We start from the raw sequence: 16,809 nt of genomic DNA, 5'->3' as shown, positions 1-16,809 counted from the left end.
TCATTTAGAGAGAGACCACATGTCATTTAGAGAGAGACCACATGTCATTTAGAGAGAGACCACATGTCATTTAGATAGAGAGACCACATGTCATTTAGAGAGAGACCACATGTAATTTAAAGAGAGACCACATGCAATTTAGAGAAAGAACACATGTCATTTAGAGAGAGAGAGAACACATGTAATTTAGAGAGAGACCACATGTCATTTAAAGAGAGACCACATGTCATTTAGAGAGAGAGGCCACATGTCATTTAGAGAGAGAGGGACCACATGCAATTTAGAGAAAGAACACATGTCATTTAGAGAGAGGACCACATGTCATTTAGAGAAAGAACACATGTCATTTAGATAGAGAGACCACATGTCATTTAGAGAGAGAGGGACCACATGCAATTTAGAGAAAGAACACATGTCATTTAGAGAGAGAGATACCACATGTAATTTTGAGAGAGAGGTACCACATGTCATTTAGAGAGAGAGAGAGAGAGACCACATGTCATTTAGAGAGAGAGACCACATGTCATTTAGAGAGAGAGACCACATGTAATTTAAAGAGAGACCACATGCAATTTAGAGAAAGAACACATGTCATTTAGAGAGAGAGAACACATGTAATTTAGAGAGAGAGATCACCTGTCATTTAAAGAGAGACCACATGTCATTTAGAGAGACCACATGTCATTTAAAGAGAGACCACATGTCATTTAGAGAGAGAGAGACCACATGTCATTTAGAGAGAGAGAGATACCACATGTCATTTAGAGAGAGAGGTACCACATGTAATTTAGAGAGAGAGAGAGAGACCACATGTCATTTAGAGAGAGAGACCACATGTCATTTAGAGAGAGAGACCACATGTAATTTAAAGAGAGACCACATGCAATTTAGAGAAAGAACACTTGTCATTTAGAGAGAGAGAACACATGTCATTTAGAGAGAGAGAGAACACATGTAATTTAGAGAGAGAGATCACCTGTCATTTAAAGAGAGACCACATGTCATTTAGAGAGACCACATGTCATTTAAAGAGAGACCACATGTCATTTAGAGAGAGAGAGACCACATGTCATTTAGAGAGAGATACCACATGTCATTTAGAGAGAGACCACATGTCATTTAGAGAGAGACCACATGTCATTTAGAGAGAGACCACATGTCATTTAGAGAGAGAGACCACATGTCATTTAAAGAGAGACCACATGCAATTTAGAGAAAGAACACATGTCATTTAGAGAGAGAGAGAACACATGTAATTTAGAGAGAAACCACATGTCATTTAGAGAGAGAGACCACATGTCATTTAGAGAGAGAGAGACCACATTTCATTTAGAGAGAGAGATCACGTGTCATTTAAAGAGAGACCACATGTCATTTAGAGAGACCACATGTCATTTAAAGAGAGACCACATGTCATTTAGAGAGAGAGAGACCACATGTCATTTAGAGAGAGACCACATGTCATTTAGAGAGAGACCACATGTCATTTAGAGAGAGAGACCAGATGTCATTTAGAGAGAGAGACCACATGTCATTTAGAGAGAGACCACATGTCATTTAGAGAGAGACCACATGTCATTTAGAGAGAGACCACATGTGATTTAGAGAGAGACCACATGTCATTTAGAGAGAGACCACATGTCATTTAGAGAGAGACCACATGTCATTTAGAGAGAGAGACCACATGTAATTTAAAGAGAGACCACATGCAATTTAGAGAAAGAACACATGTCATTTAGAGAGAGAGAGAACACATGTAATTTAGAGAGAGACCACATGTCATTTAAAGATAGACCACATGTCATTTAGAGAGAGACCACATGTCATTTAGAGAGAGAGACCACATGTCATTTAGAGAGAGAGACCAGATGTCATTTAGAGAGAGAGAGACCACATGTCATTTAGAAAGAGAGACCACATGTGCCGCGTGTTTTTGGGAGAGGAGGGTCAACACACAGACATTATTTAGAGAGGGATACAGTGCGTACTAACACAAACTCATTGTGTGACAAACAAACAGGTACATGCATACAAGCACACTAGCACGGATGCATCCGGGGTCATCAGCTGTTCTCTGTTCATGTGTGTTGCTGGCCCACTACCTCTCTGAGACATCCGCTGTTCTCTGTTCATGTGTGTTGCTGGCCCACTACCTCTCTGAGACATCCGCTGTTCTCTGTTCATGTGTGTTGCAGGCAGAGTACTTCTATGAGTTCCAGACACTGCGCTCCATGGATGTGGATATCATGGACAACCCCACGGTCAACGTTCCTCTCCTGGGCTCTGTACCACGTAGGCCCTCAGGTGAGACAGGAGCTGGTGAATCCGTGCTACCTTCTCAGTGTTGTTGTTTATTGGACACATGAGACTGAACAGCAAGCAGAAAAGAGTGGAGGAGTTTGAGTCAGCAGCCCAGCCCAGCGCTAACCGCTAGACCACACAGCTTGAAATCAGTCATGAAATCAGTCATAATAGCTTGAAATCAGTCATAATAGCTTGAAATCAGTCATAATAGCTTGAAATCAGTCATAACAGCTTGAAAACAGTTATGCAATCAGTCAAAGTAGCTTGAGATCAGTCATAATAGCTTGAAATCAGTCATAATAGCTTGAAATCAGTCACAATAGCTTGAAATCAGTCATAATAGCTTGAAATCAGTCATAATAGCTTGCATACTGGTTACTGCGTTGTAACATGATGTTTCTCTGTGTTTTAAGTGGTGCAGGTGGGCTTCCCGTGTTTAGGAGACCAGGATGGCGTCGCGGCGTTCGAGGTCACTACTGGTCATGGACGCCGGTGGGAACATCATCCTGAGGACACCTCACAACGCCATCTTCTTCAAGACCTGCCAGAGAGGTGAGGACGCAGCTCCCAGAGTTTAATTTACACGTTTATCAAATTACCTCTGTTTTGAATGGTCTACTAGAAGAGGAGAGGAGAGGAGAGGAGAGGAGAGGAGAGGAGAGGAGAGGAGAGGAGAGGAGAGGAGAGGAGAGGAGAGGAGAGGAGAGAGGAGAGGAGAGGGAGAGGAGGAGAGGAGAGGAGTGAAGAATATTGTCTCTCATTATCACCAGAGATGATTGGCTACCTCTCAATGTCGCCAGAGATGATTGGCTAGCTCTCAATATCGCCAGAGATGATTGGCTAGCTCTCAATATCGCCAGAGATGATTGGCTAGCTCTCAGCATCACCAGAGATGATTGGTTAGCTCTCAGCATCACCAGAGATGATTGGGTAGCACTCAGCATCGCCACAGATGATTGGGTAGGTCTCAGTCTGCATTACCCTGTCTGATTTAGCTCTACCTCTGCTGACTGGATATTATAACATTACCCTGTCTGATTTAGTTCTACCTCTGCTGACTGGATATTATAACATTACCCTGTCTGATTTAGCTCTACCTCTGCTGACTGGATATTATAACATTTGTGGTCTCTGCTACTGCTGACTGGATATTATAACATTACCCTGTCTGATTTAGTTCTACCTCTGCTACTGCTGACTGGATATTATAACATTGGCCTGTCTGATTTAGTTCTACCTCTGCTACTGCTGACTGGATATTATAACATTGCCCTGTCTGATTTAGCTCTACCTCTGCTGACTGGATATTATAACATTACCCTGTCTGATTTAGTTCTACCTCTGCTGCTGACTGGATATTATAACATTGCCCTGTCTGATTTAGCTCTACCTCTGCTACTGCTGACTGGATATTATAACATTACCCTGTCTGATTTAGTTCTACCTCTGCTGCTGCTAACTGGATATTATAACATTACCCTGTCTGATTTAGTTCTACCTCTGCTGCTGACTGGATATTATAACATTGCCCTGTCTGATTTAGTTCTACCTCTGCTACTGCTGACTGGATATTATAACATTACCCTGTCTGATTTAGTTCTACCTCTGCTACTGCTGACTGGATATTATAACATTGCCCTGTCTGATTTAGTTCTACCTCTGCTACTGCTGACTGGATATTATAACATTACCCTGTCTGATTTAGTTCTACCTCTGCTACTGCTGACTGGATATTATAACATTGCCCTGTCTGATTTAGCTCTACCTCTGCTACTGCTGACTGGATATTATAACATTACCCCGTCTGATTTAGCTCTGCCTCTGCTACTGCTGAATTTATATTATAAGATGTGGTACAACCACAACAGAAGTGGTTGAGATGCCCTGCTTTGGGGTGGTGGCGAGACAGCAGGATGTATAGAGACAGCAGGATGTATAGAGGGGTATAGAGACAGCAGGATGTATAGAGACAGCAGGATGTATAGAGACAGCAGGATGTATAGAGAGGTATAGAGACAGCAGGATGTATAGATCAGTGATCTCAATCCTTCATCATCAGGGTGGAGGGTAAATAGATCCCATGGTAGATCTATAGATCCCATGTGTTACTGGGAATGATCCCATGTGAGGAGAGAGAGAGAGAGAGAGAGAGAGAGAGAGAGAGAGAGCGAGAGAGAGGAGAGAGAGAGAGGAGAGAGAGAGAGAGGAGAGAGAGAAGAGAGAGAGAGAGAGAGAGAGAGAAAGAGAGAGAGAGAGAGAGAGAGAGAGAGAGAGAGAGAGAGAGAGAGAGAGAGAGAGAGAGAGAGAGAGAGAGAGAGGAGAGAGAGAGAGAGAGAGAGAGAGAGAGAGAGAGAGAGAGAGAGAGAGAGAGAGAGAGAGAGAGAGAGAGAGAGAGAGAGAGAGAGAGAGAGAGAGAGAGAGAGAGAGAGAGAGAGAGAGAGAGAGAGAGAGAGAGAGAGAGAGAGAGTGTGTGTGTCGAGGTCATGTCTTCCTGGTGCTCTCATGTTTAAAGCCTTGTCCTAATGGAGGAGGCAGGGGGTGCTGGGGAGGCTTTGAGACCAGGGGAGGAGAGAGGGGAGTGAAGTTACCTGCCAATCAGCGTCCAGGACAAAGGCCATAGCTGGGGCATGATGTCATGGGAACTCTGCCAGCTGCAGATTGAGGTTGGAACAGGAGACACACACAGCAGTACCCCTCCACACACGCACACCAGTACCCCTCAACACACACCAGTACCCCTCCACACACGCAGCAGTACCCCTCCACACACACACACACACACAGCAGTACCCCTCCACACACACACACACACAGCAGTACCCCTCCACACACACACACACACACACACACACAGCAGTACCCCTCCACACACACACAGCAGTACCCTCCACACACACACACCAGTACCCCTCCACACACACACAGTACCCTTCCACACATAGCAGTACCCCTCCACACACACACACAGTACCCCTCCACACACACACAGCAGTACCCCTCCACACACACACAGCAGTACCCCTCCACACACACACACAGTACCCCTCCACACACACACAGCAGTACCCCTCCACACACACACAGCAGTACCCCTCCACACACACACAGCAGTACCCCTCCATACACACACACAGCAGTACCCCTCCACACACACACACACACACACACACCAGTACCCCCACACACACACCAGTACCCCCCACACACACACCAGTACCCCCCACACACACACAGTACACCCCCACACACACACACACCAGTACCCCTCCACACACCAGTACCCCTCCACACACCAATACACCCCCTCCACACACACCCCCCTCCACACACACCAGTACACCCCCTCCACACACCAGTACCCCACCACACACACCAGTACCCCCCTCCACACACACACCAGTACACCCCCACACACACACACACCAGTACCCCTCCACACACCAGTACCCCTCCACACACCAATACACCCCCTCCACACACACCAGTACCCCCTCCACACACACCAGTACACCCCCTCCACACACCAGTACCCCACCACACACACCAGTACCCCCTCCACACACCAGTACTCCCCTCCACACACCAGTACCGCTCCACACACACCAGTACCCCCCCTCCACACACACCAGTACACCCCTCCACACACACCAGTACCCGCCCTCCACACACCAGTAATCCCCCTCCACACACACACACCAGTACCCCTCCCACACACCAGTACCCTGCCAACCCTGCCTGCTCTCTATATAGACAGGGTTGGAGTTCTATATAGACAGGGTTTGGGTTCTATATAGACAGGGTTTGGGTTCTATATAGACAGGGATGGGGTTCTATATAGACAGGGTTTGGAGTACTATATAGACAGGGTTGGGGTTCTGTATAGACAGGGTTGGGGTTCTATATAGACAGGGTTTGGAGTACTATATAGACAGGGTTGGGGTGCTATATAGACAGGGTTGGGGTGCTATATAGACAGGGTTGGGGTTCTATATAGACAGGGTTTGGGTTCTATATAGACAGGGATGGGGTGCTATTTAGACAGGGTTGGGGTGCTATTTAGACAGGGTTTGTGGTTTGCAGTTTAGTTACTGTTATATTAGTTCCATTTCACCAGACAAGCCCTGTCAAAGACCAGGTGTGGGACCTCAGCTCCAGGTCCGGCTGTAGCAGGGATTTCTACTAGCTTAGGGCACTTCCTATCTGTTACAGGAAGCAGCGACACCAAACCAGACTTCATAAACCAGCGTTAATGTTCCATGTCCTGTTTCCCAATGTGGGATATGGTGTCAACGTAGGAACAAATATACATCTAGCTGTTTAAATCAAAATTAGTACAAAAGGTTTTATAACAGCTAAGGCGTAGTTTCCTGTGTCCCAAATGGCTCCATATTCCCTACATAGGGACCGGGGCGGCAGGGTAGCCTAGTGGCAATAGCCTCTCTACTGTATATAGCTCCTCTACTGTATATAGCCTCTCTACTGTATATAGAGCCTCTCTACTGTATATAGCCTCTCTACTGTATATAGCCTCTACTGTATATAGTCTCTACTGTATATAGCCTCTCTACTGTATATAACCTCTCTACTGTATATAGCCTCTCTACTGTATATAACCTCTCTACTGTATATAACCTCTCTACTGTATATAACCTCTACTGTATATAGCCTCTCTACTGTATATAGCCTCTCTACTGTATATAGCCTCTCTACTGTATATAGCCGCTCTACAGTATATAGCCTCTCTACTGTATATAACCTCTCTACTGTATATAGCCTCTCTACTGTATATAACCTCTCTACTGTATATAACCTCTCTACTGTATATAACCCTCTACTGTATATAACCTCTCTACTGTATATAACCTCTCTACTGTATATAACCTCTCTACTGTATGTAGCCTCTCTACTGTATATAGCCTCTCTACTGTATATAACCTCTCTACTGTATATAACCTCTCTACTGTATATAGCCTCTCTACTGTATATAACCTCTCTTTACTGTATATAACCTCTTTACTGTATATAACCTCTCTACTGTATATAGCCTCTCTACTGTATATAACCTCTAAACTGTATATAACCTTTGACTGTATATAAGCCTCTCTACTGTATATAGCCTCTCTACTGTATATAGTCCTGGTCTACTGTATATAACCTCTCTACTGTATATAAGTCCTAACATATAACCTCTCTACTGCATATAACCTCTCTACTGTATATAACCTCCTACTGTATATAGCCTCTCTACTGTATATAACCTCTCTACTGTATATAACCTCTCTACTGTATATAGCCTCTCTACTGGTATATAACCCTCTACTGTATATAACCTCTCTACTGCATATAACCTCTCTACTGTATATAACCTCTCTACTGTATATAGCCTCTCTACTGCATATAACCTCTCTACTGTATATAACCTCTCTGCTGTATATAGCCGCTCTACTATATATAACCTCTCTACTGTATATAACCTCTCTACTGTTATTTTTCAATGTCTTTTTACTGTTGTTTTATTTATTTACTTACCTGTTGTTCACCTCGGCGCATGTGACAAATAAACTTTTTGATTTGATGTGGGCCCTTGGTCAACAGTAGAGAGGCTCAACAGCAGTGCCCTATAGTCCCTGGTCAACAGTAGAGAGGCTCAACAGCAGTGCCCTATAGTCCCTGGTCAACAGCAGTGCACTATGGTCCCTGGTCAACAGTAGTGCACTATGGTCCCTGGTCAACAGCAGTGCCCTATAGTCCCTGGTCAACAGTAGAGAGGCTAAACAGCAGTGCCCTATAGTCCCTGGTCAACAGTAGAGAGGCTCAACAGCAGTGCCCTATAGTCCCTGGTCAACAGCAGAGAGGCTCAACAGCAGTGCCCTATAGTCCCTGGTCAACAGTAGAGAGGCTCAACAGCAGTGCCCTATAGTCCCTGGTCAACAGTAGAGAGGCTCAACAGCAGTGCCCTATAGTCCCTGGTCAACAGCAGTGCACTATGGTCCCTGGTCAACAGTAGTGCACTATGGTCCCTGGTCAACAGCAGTGCCCTATAGTCCCTGGTCAACAGTAGAGAGGCTAAACAGCAGTGCCCTATAGTCCCTGGTCAACAGTAGAGAGGCTCAACAGCAGTGCCCTATAGTCCCTGGTCAACAGTAGAGAGGCTCAACAGCAGTGCACTATAGGCCCTGGTCAACAGTAGAGAGGCTCAACAACAGTGCACTATAGTCCCTGGTCAACAGTAGAGAGGCTCAACAGCAGTGCACTATGGTCCCTGGTCAACAGCAGTGCCCTATAGTCCCTGGTCAACAGCAGTGTACTATGGTCCCTGGTCAACAGCAGTGCCCTATGGTCCTTGGTCAACAGCAGTGTACTATAGTCCCAGTCAACAGCAGTGCACTATGGTCCCTGGTCAACAGTAGTGCACTATGGTCCCTGGTCAACAGCAGTGCCCTATAGTCCCTGGTCAACAGTAGAGAGGCTAAACAGCAGTGCCCTATAGTCCCTGGTCAACAGTAGAGAGGCTCAACAGCAGTGCCCTATAGTCCCTGGTCAACAGTAGAGAGGCTCAACAGCAGTGCCCTATAGTCCCTGGTCAACAGCAGTGTACTATAGTCCCTGGTCAACAGCAGTGCCCTATGGTCCCTGGTCAACAGTAGTGCCCTATGGTCCCTGGTCAACAGTAGTGCCCTATGGTCCCTGGTCAACAGTAGTGCCCTATGGTCCCTGGTCAACAGTAGTGCCCTATATAGGAAATAGAATAGAGTGACGGAGTGAATCCTGAGTTAACTGAAACCAGACTCATCCCTCCCTCTGTCCCTTGTGTTGGATAGAGTGATGGAGTGAATCCTGAGTTAACTGAAACCAGACTCATCCCTCCCTCTGTCCCTTGTGTTGGATAGAGTGATGGAATGAATCCTGAGTTAACTGAAACCAGACTCATCCCTCCCTCTGTCCCTTGTGTTGGATAGAGTGATGGAGTGAATCCTGAGTTAACTGAAACCAGACTCATCCCTCCCTCTGTCCCTTGTGTTGGATAGAGTGATGGAGTGAATCCTGAGTTAACTGAAACCAAACTCATCCCTCCGTAATGAGACAAGCACTACTTTAGACTTTTTTCATCCGTTTTCATCTGTTGTCTCAGTGAGTCGTGGCGGGACTTGGTTATATCCCAAATGGTACCCTATTCCCTAGATAGTGCACTACTTTTAATCAGAGTCCTATTATAGGACCTGGTCAAATGTAGTGCACTAAATTAGAATAGGGAGCTTTTTGGGCCACATATATTGTTTTCTTATTGTGACTCTGGCCACATGTTGTCTGGTGCCAGTGTTAAGGTACTGTCCCTATTCCCTAAATAGGGTTCTGGTCAGAAGTAGTGCACTATATACATGGAATAGGGGTGCCGTTTTGGACAGAAACAAGGGTTCCTCACACGCCGATGGATCTCCAGGACTAAGAAGGATAGTTTGACATCTCTGTTGACATCCATTACCACCTCAAAGGCTTCTCCTTCATGTTGTTTTGTAGAGCGCTGGTTATCAGTCTGCTTTGAAACAGGCCCTGTTGTAGAGAGATGGTTATCAGTCTGCTTTGAAACAGGCCCTGTTGTAGAGAGATGGTTATCAGTCTGATTTAAACCAGGCCCTGTTGTAGAGAGATGGTATTCAGTCTGCTTTGCACCAGGCCCTGTTGTAGAGAGATGGTTATCAGTCTGCTTTGAAACAGGCCCTGTTGTAGAGAGATGGTTATCAGTCTGCTTTGAAACAGGCCCTGTTGTAGAGAGATGGTTATCAGTCTGCTTTAAACCAGGCCCTGTTGTAGAGAGATGGTTATCAGTCTGCTTTAAACCAGGCCCTGTTGTAGAGAGATGGTTATCAGTCTGCTTTAAACCAGGCCCTGTTGTGGAACTCTAAACGTTTGACCGGAGCCCACAAGGGTGCCATTTGGATGTATGAATAGGGTGCCATTTGGATGTATGAATAGGGTGCCATTTGGATGTATGAATAGGGTGCCATTTGGATGTTATGAATAGGGTTCCATTTGGATGTATGAATAGGGTGCCATTTGGGATGTATGAATAGGGTGCCATTTGGATGTATGAATAGGGTGCCATTTGGATGTATGAATAGGGTGCCATTTGGATGTTATGAATAGGGTGCCATTTGGATGTATGAATAGGGTGCCATTTGGATGTATGAATAGGGTGCCATTTGGATGTATGAATAGGGTTCCATTTGGATGTATGAATAGGGTGCCATTTGGATGTATGAATAGGGTGCCATTTGGATGTATGAATAGGGTGCCATTTGGATGTATGAATAGGGTGCCATTTGGATGTATGAATAGGGTGGATGCCATTTGGATGTATGAATAGGGTGCCATTTGGATGTATTTGAATAGGGTGCCATTTGGATGTATGAATAGGGTGCCATTTGGATGTATGAATAGGGTGCCATTTGGATGTATGAATAGGGTGCCATTTGGATGTTATGAATAGGTTTCCATTTGGATGTATGAATAGGGTTCCATTTGGATGTATGAATAGGGTTCCATTTGGATGTATGAATAGGGTGCCATTTGGATGTTATGAATAGGGTTCCATTTGGATGTATGAATAGGGTGCCATTTGGATGTATGAATAGGGTGCCATTTGGATGTATGAATAGGGTGCCATTTGGATGTATGAATAGGGTGCCATTTGGATGTATGAATAGGGTGCCATTTGGATGTATGAATAGGGTGCCATTTGGATGTATGAATAGGGTGCCATTTGGATGTATGAATAGGGTGCCATTTGGATGTATGAATAGGGTGCCATTTGGATGTATGAATAGGGTGCCATTTGGATGTATGAATAGGGTGCCATTTGGAATGTATTTGAATAGGGTTCCATTTGGATGTATGAATAGGGTGCCATTTGGATGTATGAATGGGTGCCATTTGGATGTATGAATAGGGTGCCATTTGGATGTATGAATATGGGTTCCATTTGGATGTATGAATAGGGTTCCATTTGGATGTATGAATAGGGTGCCATTTGGATGTATGAATAGGGTGCCATTTGGATGTATGAATAGGGTGCCATTTGGATGTTATGAATAGGGTGCCATTTGGATGTATGAATAGGGTGCCATTTGGATGTATGAATAGGGTGCCATTTGGATGTATGAATAGGGTGCCATTTGGATGTATGAATAGGGTGCCATTTGGATGTATGAATAGGGTGCCATTTGGATGTATGAATAGGGTGCCATTTGGATGTATGAATAGGGTGCCATTTGGATGTATGAATAGGGTGCCATTTGGATGTTATGAATAGGGTGCCATTTGGATCTTATGAATAGGGTGCCATTTGGATGTTATGAATAGGGTGCCATTTGGATGTATGAATAGGGTGCCATTTGGATGTTATGAATAGGGTGCCATTTGGGATGTATGAATAGGGTTCCATTTGGATGTATGAATCGGGTGCCATTTGGATGTATGAATAGGGTGCCATTTGGATGTATGAATAGGGTTCCATTTGGATGTATGAATAGGGTGCCATTTGGATGTATGAATAGGGTGCCATTTGGATGTTATGAATAGGGTGCCATTTGGATGTATGAATAATAGGTGCCATTTGGATGTATGAATAGGGTGCCATTTGGATGTATGAATAGGGTGCCATTTGGATGTATGAATAGGGTGCCATTTGGATGTATGAATAGGGTGCCATTTGGATGTATGAATAGGGTGCCATTTGGATGTATGAATAGGGTGCCATTTGGATGTATGAATAGGGTGCCATTTGGATGTATGAATAGGGTGCCATTTGGATGTATGAATAGGGTGCCATTTGGATGTATGAATAGGGTGCCATTTGGGATGTATGAATAGGGTGCCATTTGGATGTATGAATAGGGTGCCATTTGGATGTATGAATAGGGTGCCATTTGGATGTATGAATAGGGTGCCATTTGGATGTATGAATAGGGTGCCATTTGGATGTATGAATAGGGTGCCATTTGGATGTTATGAATAGGGTGCCATTTGGGATGTATGAATAGGGTGCCATTTGGATCTTATGAATAGGGTGCCATTTGGATCTTATGAATAGGGTGCCATTTGGATGTTATGAATAGGGTGCCATTTGGATGTATGAATAGGGTGCCATTTGGATGTTATGAATAGGGTGCCATTTGGATGTATGAATAGGGTGCCATTTGGGATGTATGAATAGGGTTCCATTTGGATGTATGAATAGGGTGCCATTTGGATGTATGAATAGGGTGCCATTTGGATGTATGAATAGGGTGCCATTTGGATGTATGAATAGGGTGCCATTTGGATGTATGAATAGGGTGCCATTTGGATGTATGAATAGGGTGCCATTTGGATGTTATGAATAGGGTGCCATTTGGATGTATGAATAGGGTGCCATTTGGATGTATGAATAGGGTGCCATTTGGATGTATGAATAGGGTGCCATTTGGGATGTATGAATAGGGTGCCATTTGGGATGTATGAATAGGGTGCCATTTGGATGTATGAATAGGGTGCCATTTGGATGTTATGAATAGGGTGCCATTTGGATGTATTAATAGGGTGCCATTTGGATGTATGAATAGGGTGCCATTTGGATGTATGAATAGGGTGCCATTTGGATGTATGAATAGGGTGCCATTTGGGATGTATGAATAGGGTGCCATTTGGATGTATGAATAGGGTGCCATTTGGATGTATGAATAGGGTGCCATTTGGATGTTATGAATAGGGTGCCATTTGGATGTATGAATAGGGTGCCATTTGGGATGTATGAATAGGGTGCCATTTGGGATGTATGAATAGGGTGCCATTTGGATGTATGAATAGGGTGCCATTTGGATGTTATGAATAGGGTGCCATTTGGATGTATTAATAGGGTGCCATTTGGATGTATGAATAGGGTGCCATTTGGATGTATGAATAGGGTGCCATTTGGATGTATGAATAGGGTTCCATTTGGATGTTATGAATAGGGTTCCATTTGGATGTATGAATAGGGTGCCATTTGGATGTTATGAATAGGGTTCCATTTGGATGTATGAATAGGGTGCCATTTGGGATGTATGAATAGGGTGCCATTTGGATGTATGAATAGGGTGCCATTTGGATGTATGAATAGGGTGCCATTTGGATGTTATGAATAGGGTTCCATTTGGATGTATGAATAGGGTGCCATTTGGATGTTATGAATAGGGTTCCATTTGGATGTATGAATAGGGTGCCATTTGGGATGTATGAATAGGGTGCCATTTGGATGTATGAATAGGGTGCCATTTGGATGTATGAATAGGGTGCCATTTGGATGTTATGAATAGGGTGCCATTTGGATGTATGAATAGGGTGCCATTTGGATGTTATGAATAGGGTGCCATTTGGGATGTATGAATAGGGTTCCATTTGGATGTATGAATCGGGTGCCATTTGGATGTATGAATAGGGTGCCATTTGGATGTATGAATAGGGTGCCATTTGGATGTATGAATAGGGTGCCATTTGGATGTATGAATAGGGTTCCATTTGGATGTATGAATAGGGTGCCATTTGGATGTATGAATAGGGTGCCATTTGGATGTTATGAATAGGGTGCCATTTGGATGTATGAATAGGGTGCCATTTGGGATGTATGAATAGGGTGCCATTTGGGATGTATGAATAGGGTGCCATTTGGATGTATGAATAGGGTGCCATTTGGATGTATGAATAGGGTGCCATTTGGATGTATGAATAGGGTGCCATTTGGATGTATGAATAATAGGGTGCCATTTGGATGTATGAATAGGGTGCCATTTGGATGTATGAATAGGGTGCCATTTGGGATGTATGAATAGGGTGCCATTTGGATGTATGAATAGGGTGCCATTTGGATGTTATGAATAGGGTGCCATTTGGATGTATGAATAGGGTGCCATTTGGATGTATGAATAGGGTGCCATTTGGATGTATGAATAGGGTGCCATTTGGATGTATGAATAGGGTGCCATTTGGATGTAATGAATAGGGTGCCATTTGGATGTATGAATAGGGTGCCATTTGGATGTATGAATAGGGTGCCATTTGGATGTATGAATAGGGTGCCATTTGGATGTTATGAATAGGGTGCCATTTGGGATGTATGAATAGGGTGCCATTTGGATGTATGAATAGGGTGCCATTTGGATGTATGAATAGGGTGCCATTTGGATGTATGAATAGGGTGCCATTTGGATGTATGAATAGGGTGCCATTTGGATGTTATGAATAGGGTGCCATTTGGGATGTATGAATAGGGTGCCATTTGGATCTTATGAATAGGGTGCCATTTGGATCTTATGAATAGGGTGCCATTTGGATGTTATGAATAGGGTGCCATTTGGATGTATGAATAGGGTGCCATTTGGATGTTATGAATAGGGTGCCATTTGGGATGTATGATGTATGAATAGGGTTCCATTTGGATGTATGAATAGGGTGCCATTTGGATGTATGAATAGGGTGCCATTTGGATGTATGAATAGGGTGCCATTTGGATGTATGAATAGGGTGCCATTTGGATGTATGAATAGGGTGCCATTTGGATGTATGAATAGGGTGCCATTTGGATGTATGAATAGGGTGCCATTTGGATGTTATGAATAGGGTGCCATTTGGATGTATGAATAGGGTGCCATTTGGGATGTATGAATAGGGTGCCATTTGGATGTATGAATAGGGTGCCATTTGGGATGTATGAATAGGGTGCCATTTGGATGTATGAATAGGGTGCCATTTGGATGTATGAATAGGGTGCCATTTGGTGCCATTTGGAGTTTGGAATAGGGTGCCATTTGGATGTATGAATAGGGAATGCCATTTGGATGTATGAATAGGGTGCCATTTGGATGTATGAATAGGGTGCCATTTGGATGTATGAATAGGGTGCCATTTGGATGTATGAATATGATGTATGAATAGGTGCCATTTGGATGTATGAATAGGGTGCCATTTGGATGTATGAATAGGGTGCCATTTGGATGTTATGAATAGGGTGCCATTTGGATGTATGAATAGGGTGCCATTTGGGATGTATGAATAGGGTGCCATTTGGGATGTATGAATAGGGTGCCATTTGGATGTATGAATAGGGTGCCATTTGGATGTTATGAATAGGGTGCCATTTGGATGTATGAATAGGGTGCCATTTGGATGTATGAATAGGGTGCCATTTGGATGTATGAATAGGGTGCCATTTGGATGTATGAATAGGGTTCCATTTGGATGTTTGGATGAATAGGGTGCCATTTGGATGTATGAATAGGGTGCCATTTGGATGTTATGAATAGGGTTCCATTTGGATGTATGAATAGGGTGCCATTTGGGATGTATGAATAGGGTGCCATTTGGATGTATGAATAGGGTGCCATTTGGATGTATGAATAGGGTGCCATTTGGATGTTATGAATAGGGTTCCATTTGCTGTATGAATAGGGTGCCATTTGGATGTTATGAATAGGGTTCCATTTGGATGTATGAATAGGGTGCCATTTGGGATGTATGAATAGGGTGCCATTTGGATGTATGAATAGGGTGCCATTTGGATGTATGAATTTGGATGTATGAATAGGGTGCCATTTGGATGTTATGAATAGGGTGCCATTTGGATGTATGAATAGGGTGCCATTTGGATGTTATGAATAGGGTGCCATTTGGGATGTATGAATAGGGTGCCATTTGGATGTATGAATAGGGTGCCATTTGGATGTATGAATAGGGTGCCATTTGGGATGTATGAATAGGGTTCCATTTGGATGTATGAATAGGGTTCCATTTGGATGTATGAATAGGGTGCCATTTGGATGTATGAATAGGGTGCCATTTGGATGTATGAATAGGGTGCCATTTGGATGTATGAATAGGGTTCCATTTGGATGTATGAATAGGGTGCCATTTGGATGTATGAATAGGGTGCCATTTGGATGTATGAATAGTGCCATTTGGATGTTATGAATAGGGTGCCATTTGGGATGTATGAATAGGGTGCCATTTGGATGTATGAATAGGGTGCCATTTGGATGTATGAATAGGGTGCCATTTGGATGTATGAATAGGGTGCCATTTGGATGTATGAATAGGGTGCCATTTGGATGTATGAATAGGGTGCCATTTGGATGTATGAATAGGGTGCCATTTGGATCTTATGAATAGGGTGCCATTTGGATCTTATGAATAGGGTGCCATTTGGATGTTATGAATAGGGTGCCATTTGGGATGTATGAATAGGGTGCCATTTGGATGTATGAATAGGGTGCCATTTGGATGTTATGAATAGGGTGCCATTTGGGATGTATGAATAGGGTTCCATTTGGATGTATGAATAGGGTGCCATTTGGATGTATGAATAGGGTGCCATTTGGATGTATGAATAGGGTGCCATTTGGATGTATGAATAGGGTTCCATTTGGATGTATGAATAGGGTGCCATTTGGATGTATGAATAGGGTGCCATTTGGATGTTATGAATAGGGTGCCATT

The 16,809-nt window shown here is 43.8% G+C and overlaps 1 protein-coding gene across 1 annotated transcript in view; it reads left to right on the top strand.

The window, feature by feature from the left end:
• LOC121843914 (wnt inhibitory factor 1-like) overlaps positions 1-16,809 on the top strand; it is a gene marked incomplete at its 3' end in the record, with an annotated part of 59,436 nt that overhangs the window by 37,574 nt on the left and 5,053 nt on the right. The window contains 3 exon segments of the mRNA XM_042313789.1: positions 2,196-2,304; positions 2,718-2,775; positions 2,777-2,856. Of these exon segments, the coding sequence (XP_042169723.1) occupies positions 2,196-2,304; positions 2,718-2,775; positions 2,777-2,856 (247 nt within the window).

Source organism: Oncorhynchus tshawytscha, unplaced genomic scaffold, assembly GCF_018296145.1.
Source record: "Oncorhynchus tshawytscha isolate Ot180627B unplaced genomic scaffold, Otsh_v2.0 Un_contig_9711_pilon_pilon, whole genome shotgun sequence".
NCBI classification, from domain to species: domain Eukaryota; kingdom Metazoa; phylum Chordata; class Actinopteri; order Salmoniformes; family Salmonidae; genus Oncorhynchus; species Oncorhynchus tshawytscha.
Note: the sequence above shows the minus strand (reverse complement) of the source record. Positions and strands in the feature narration are given on the sequence as shown.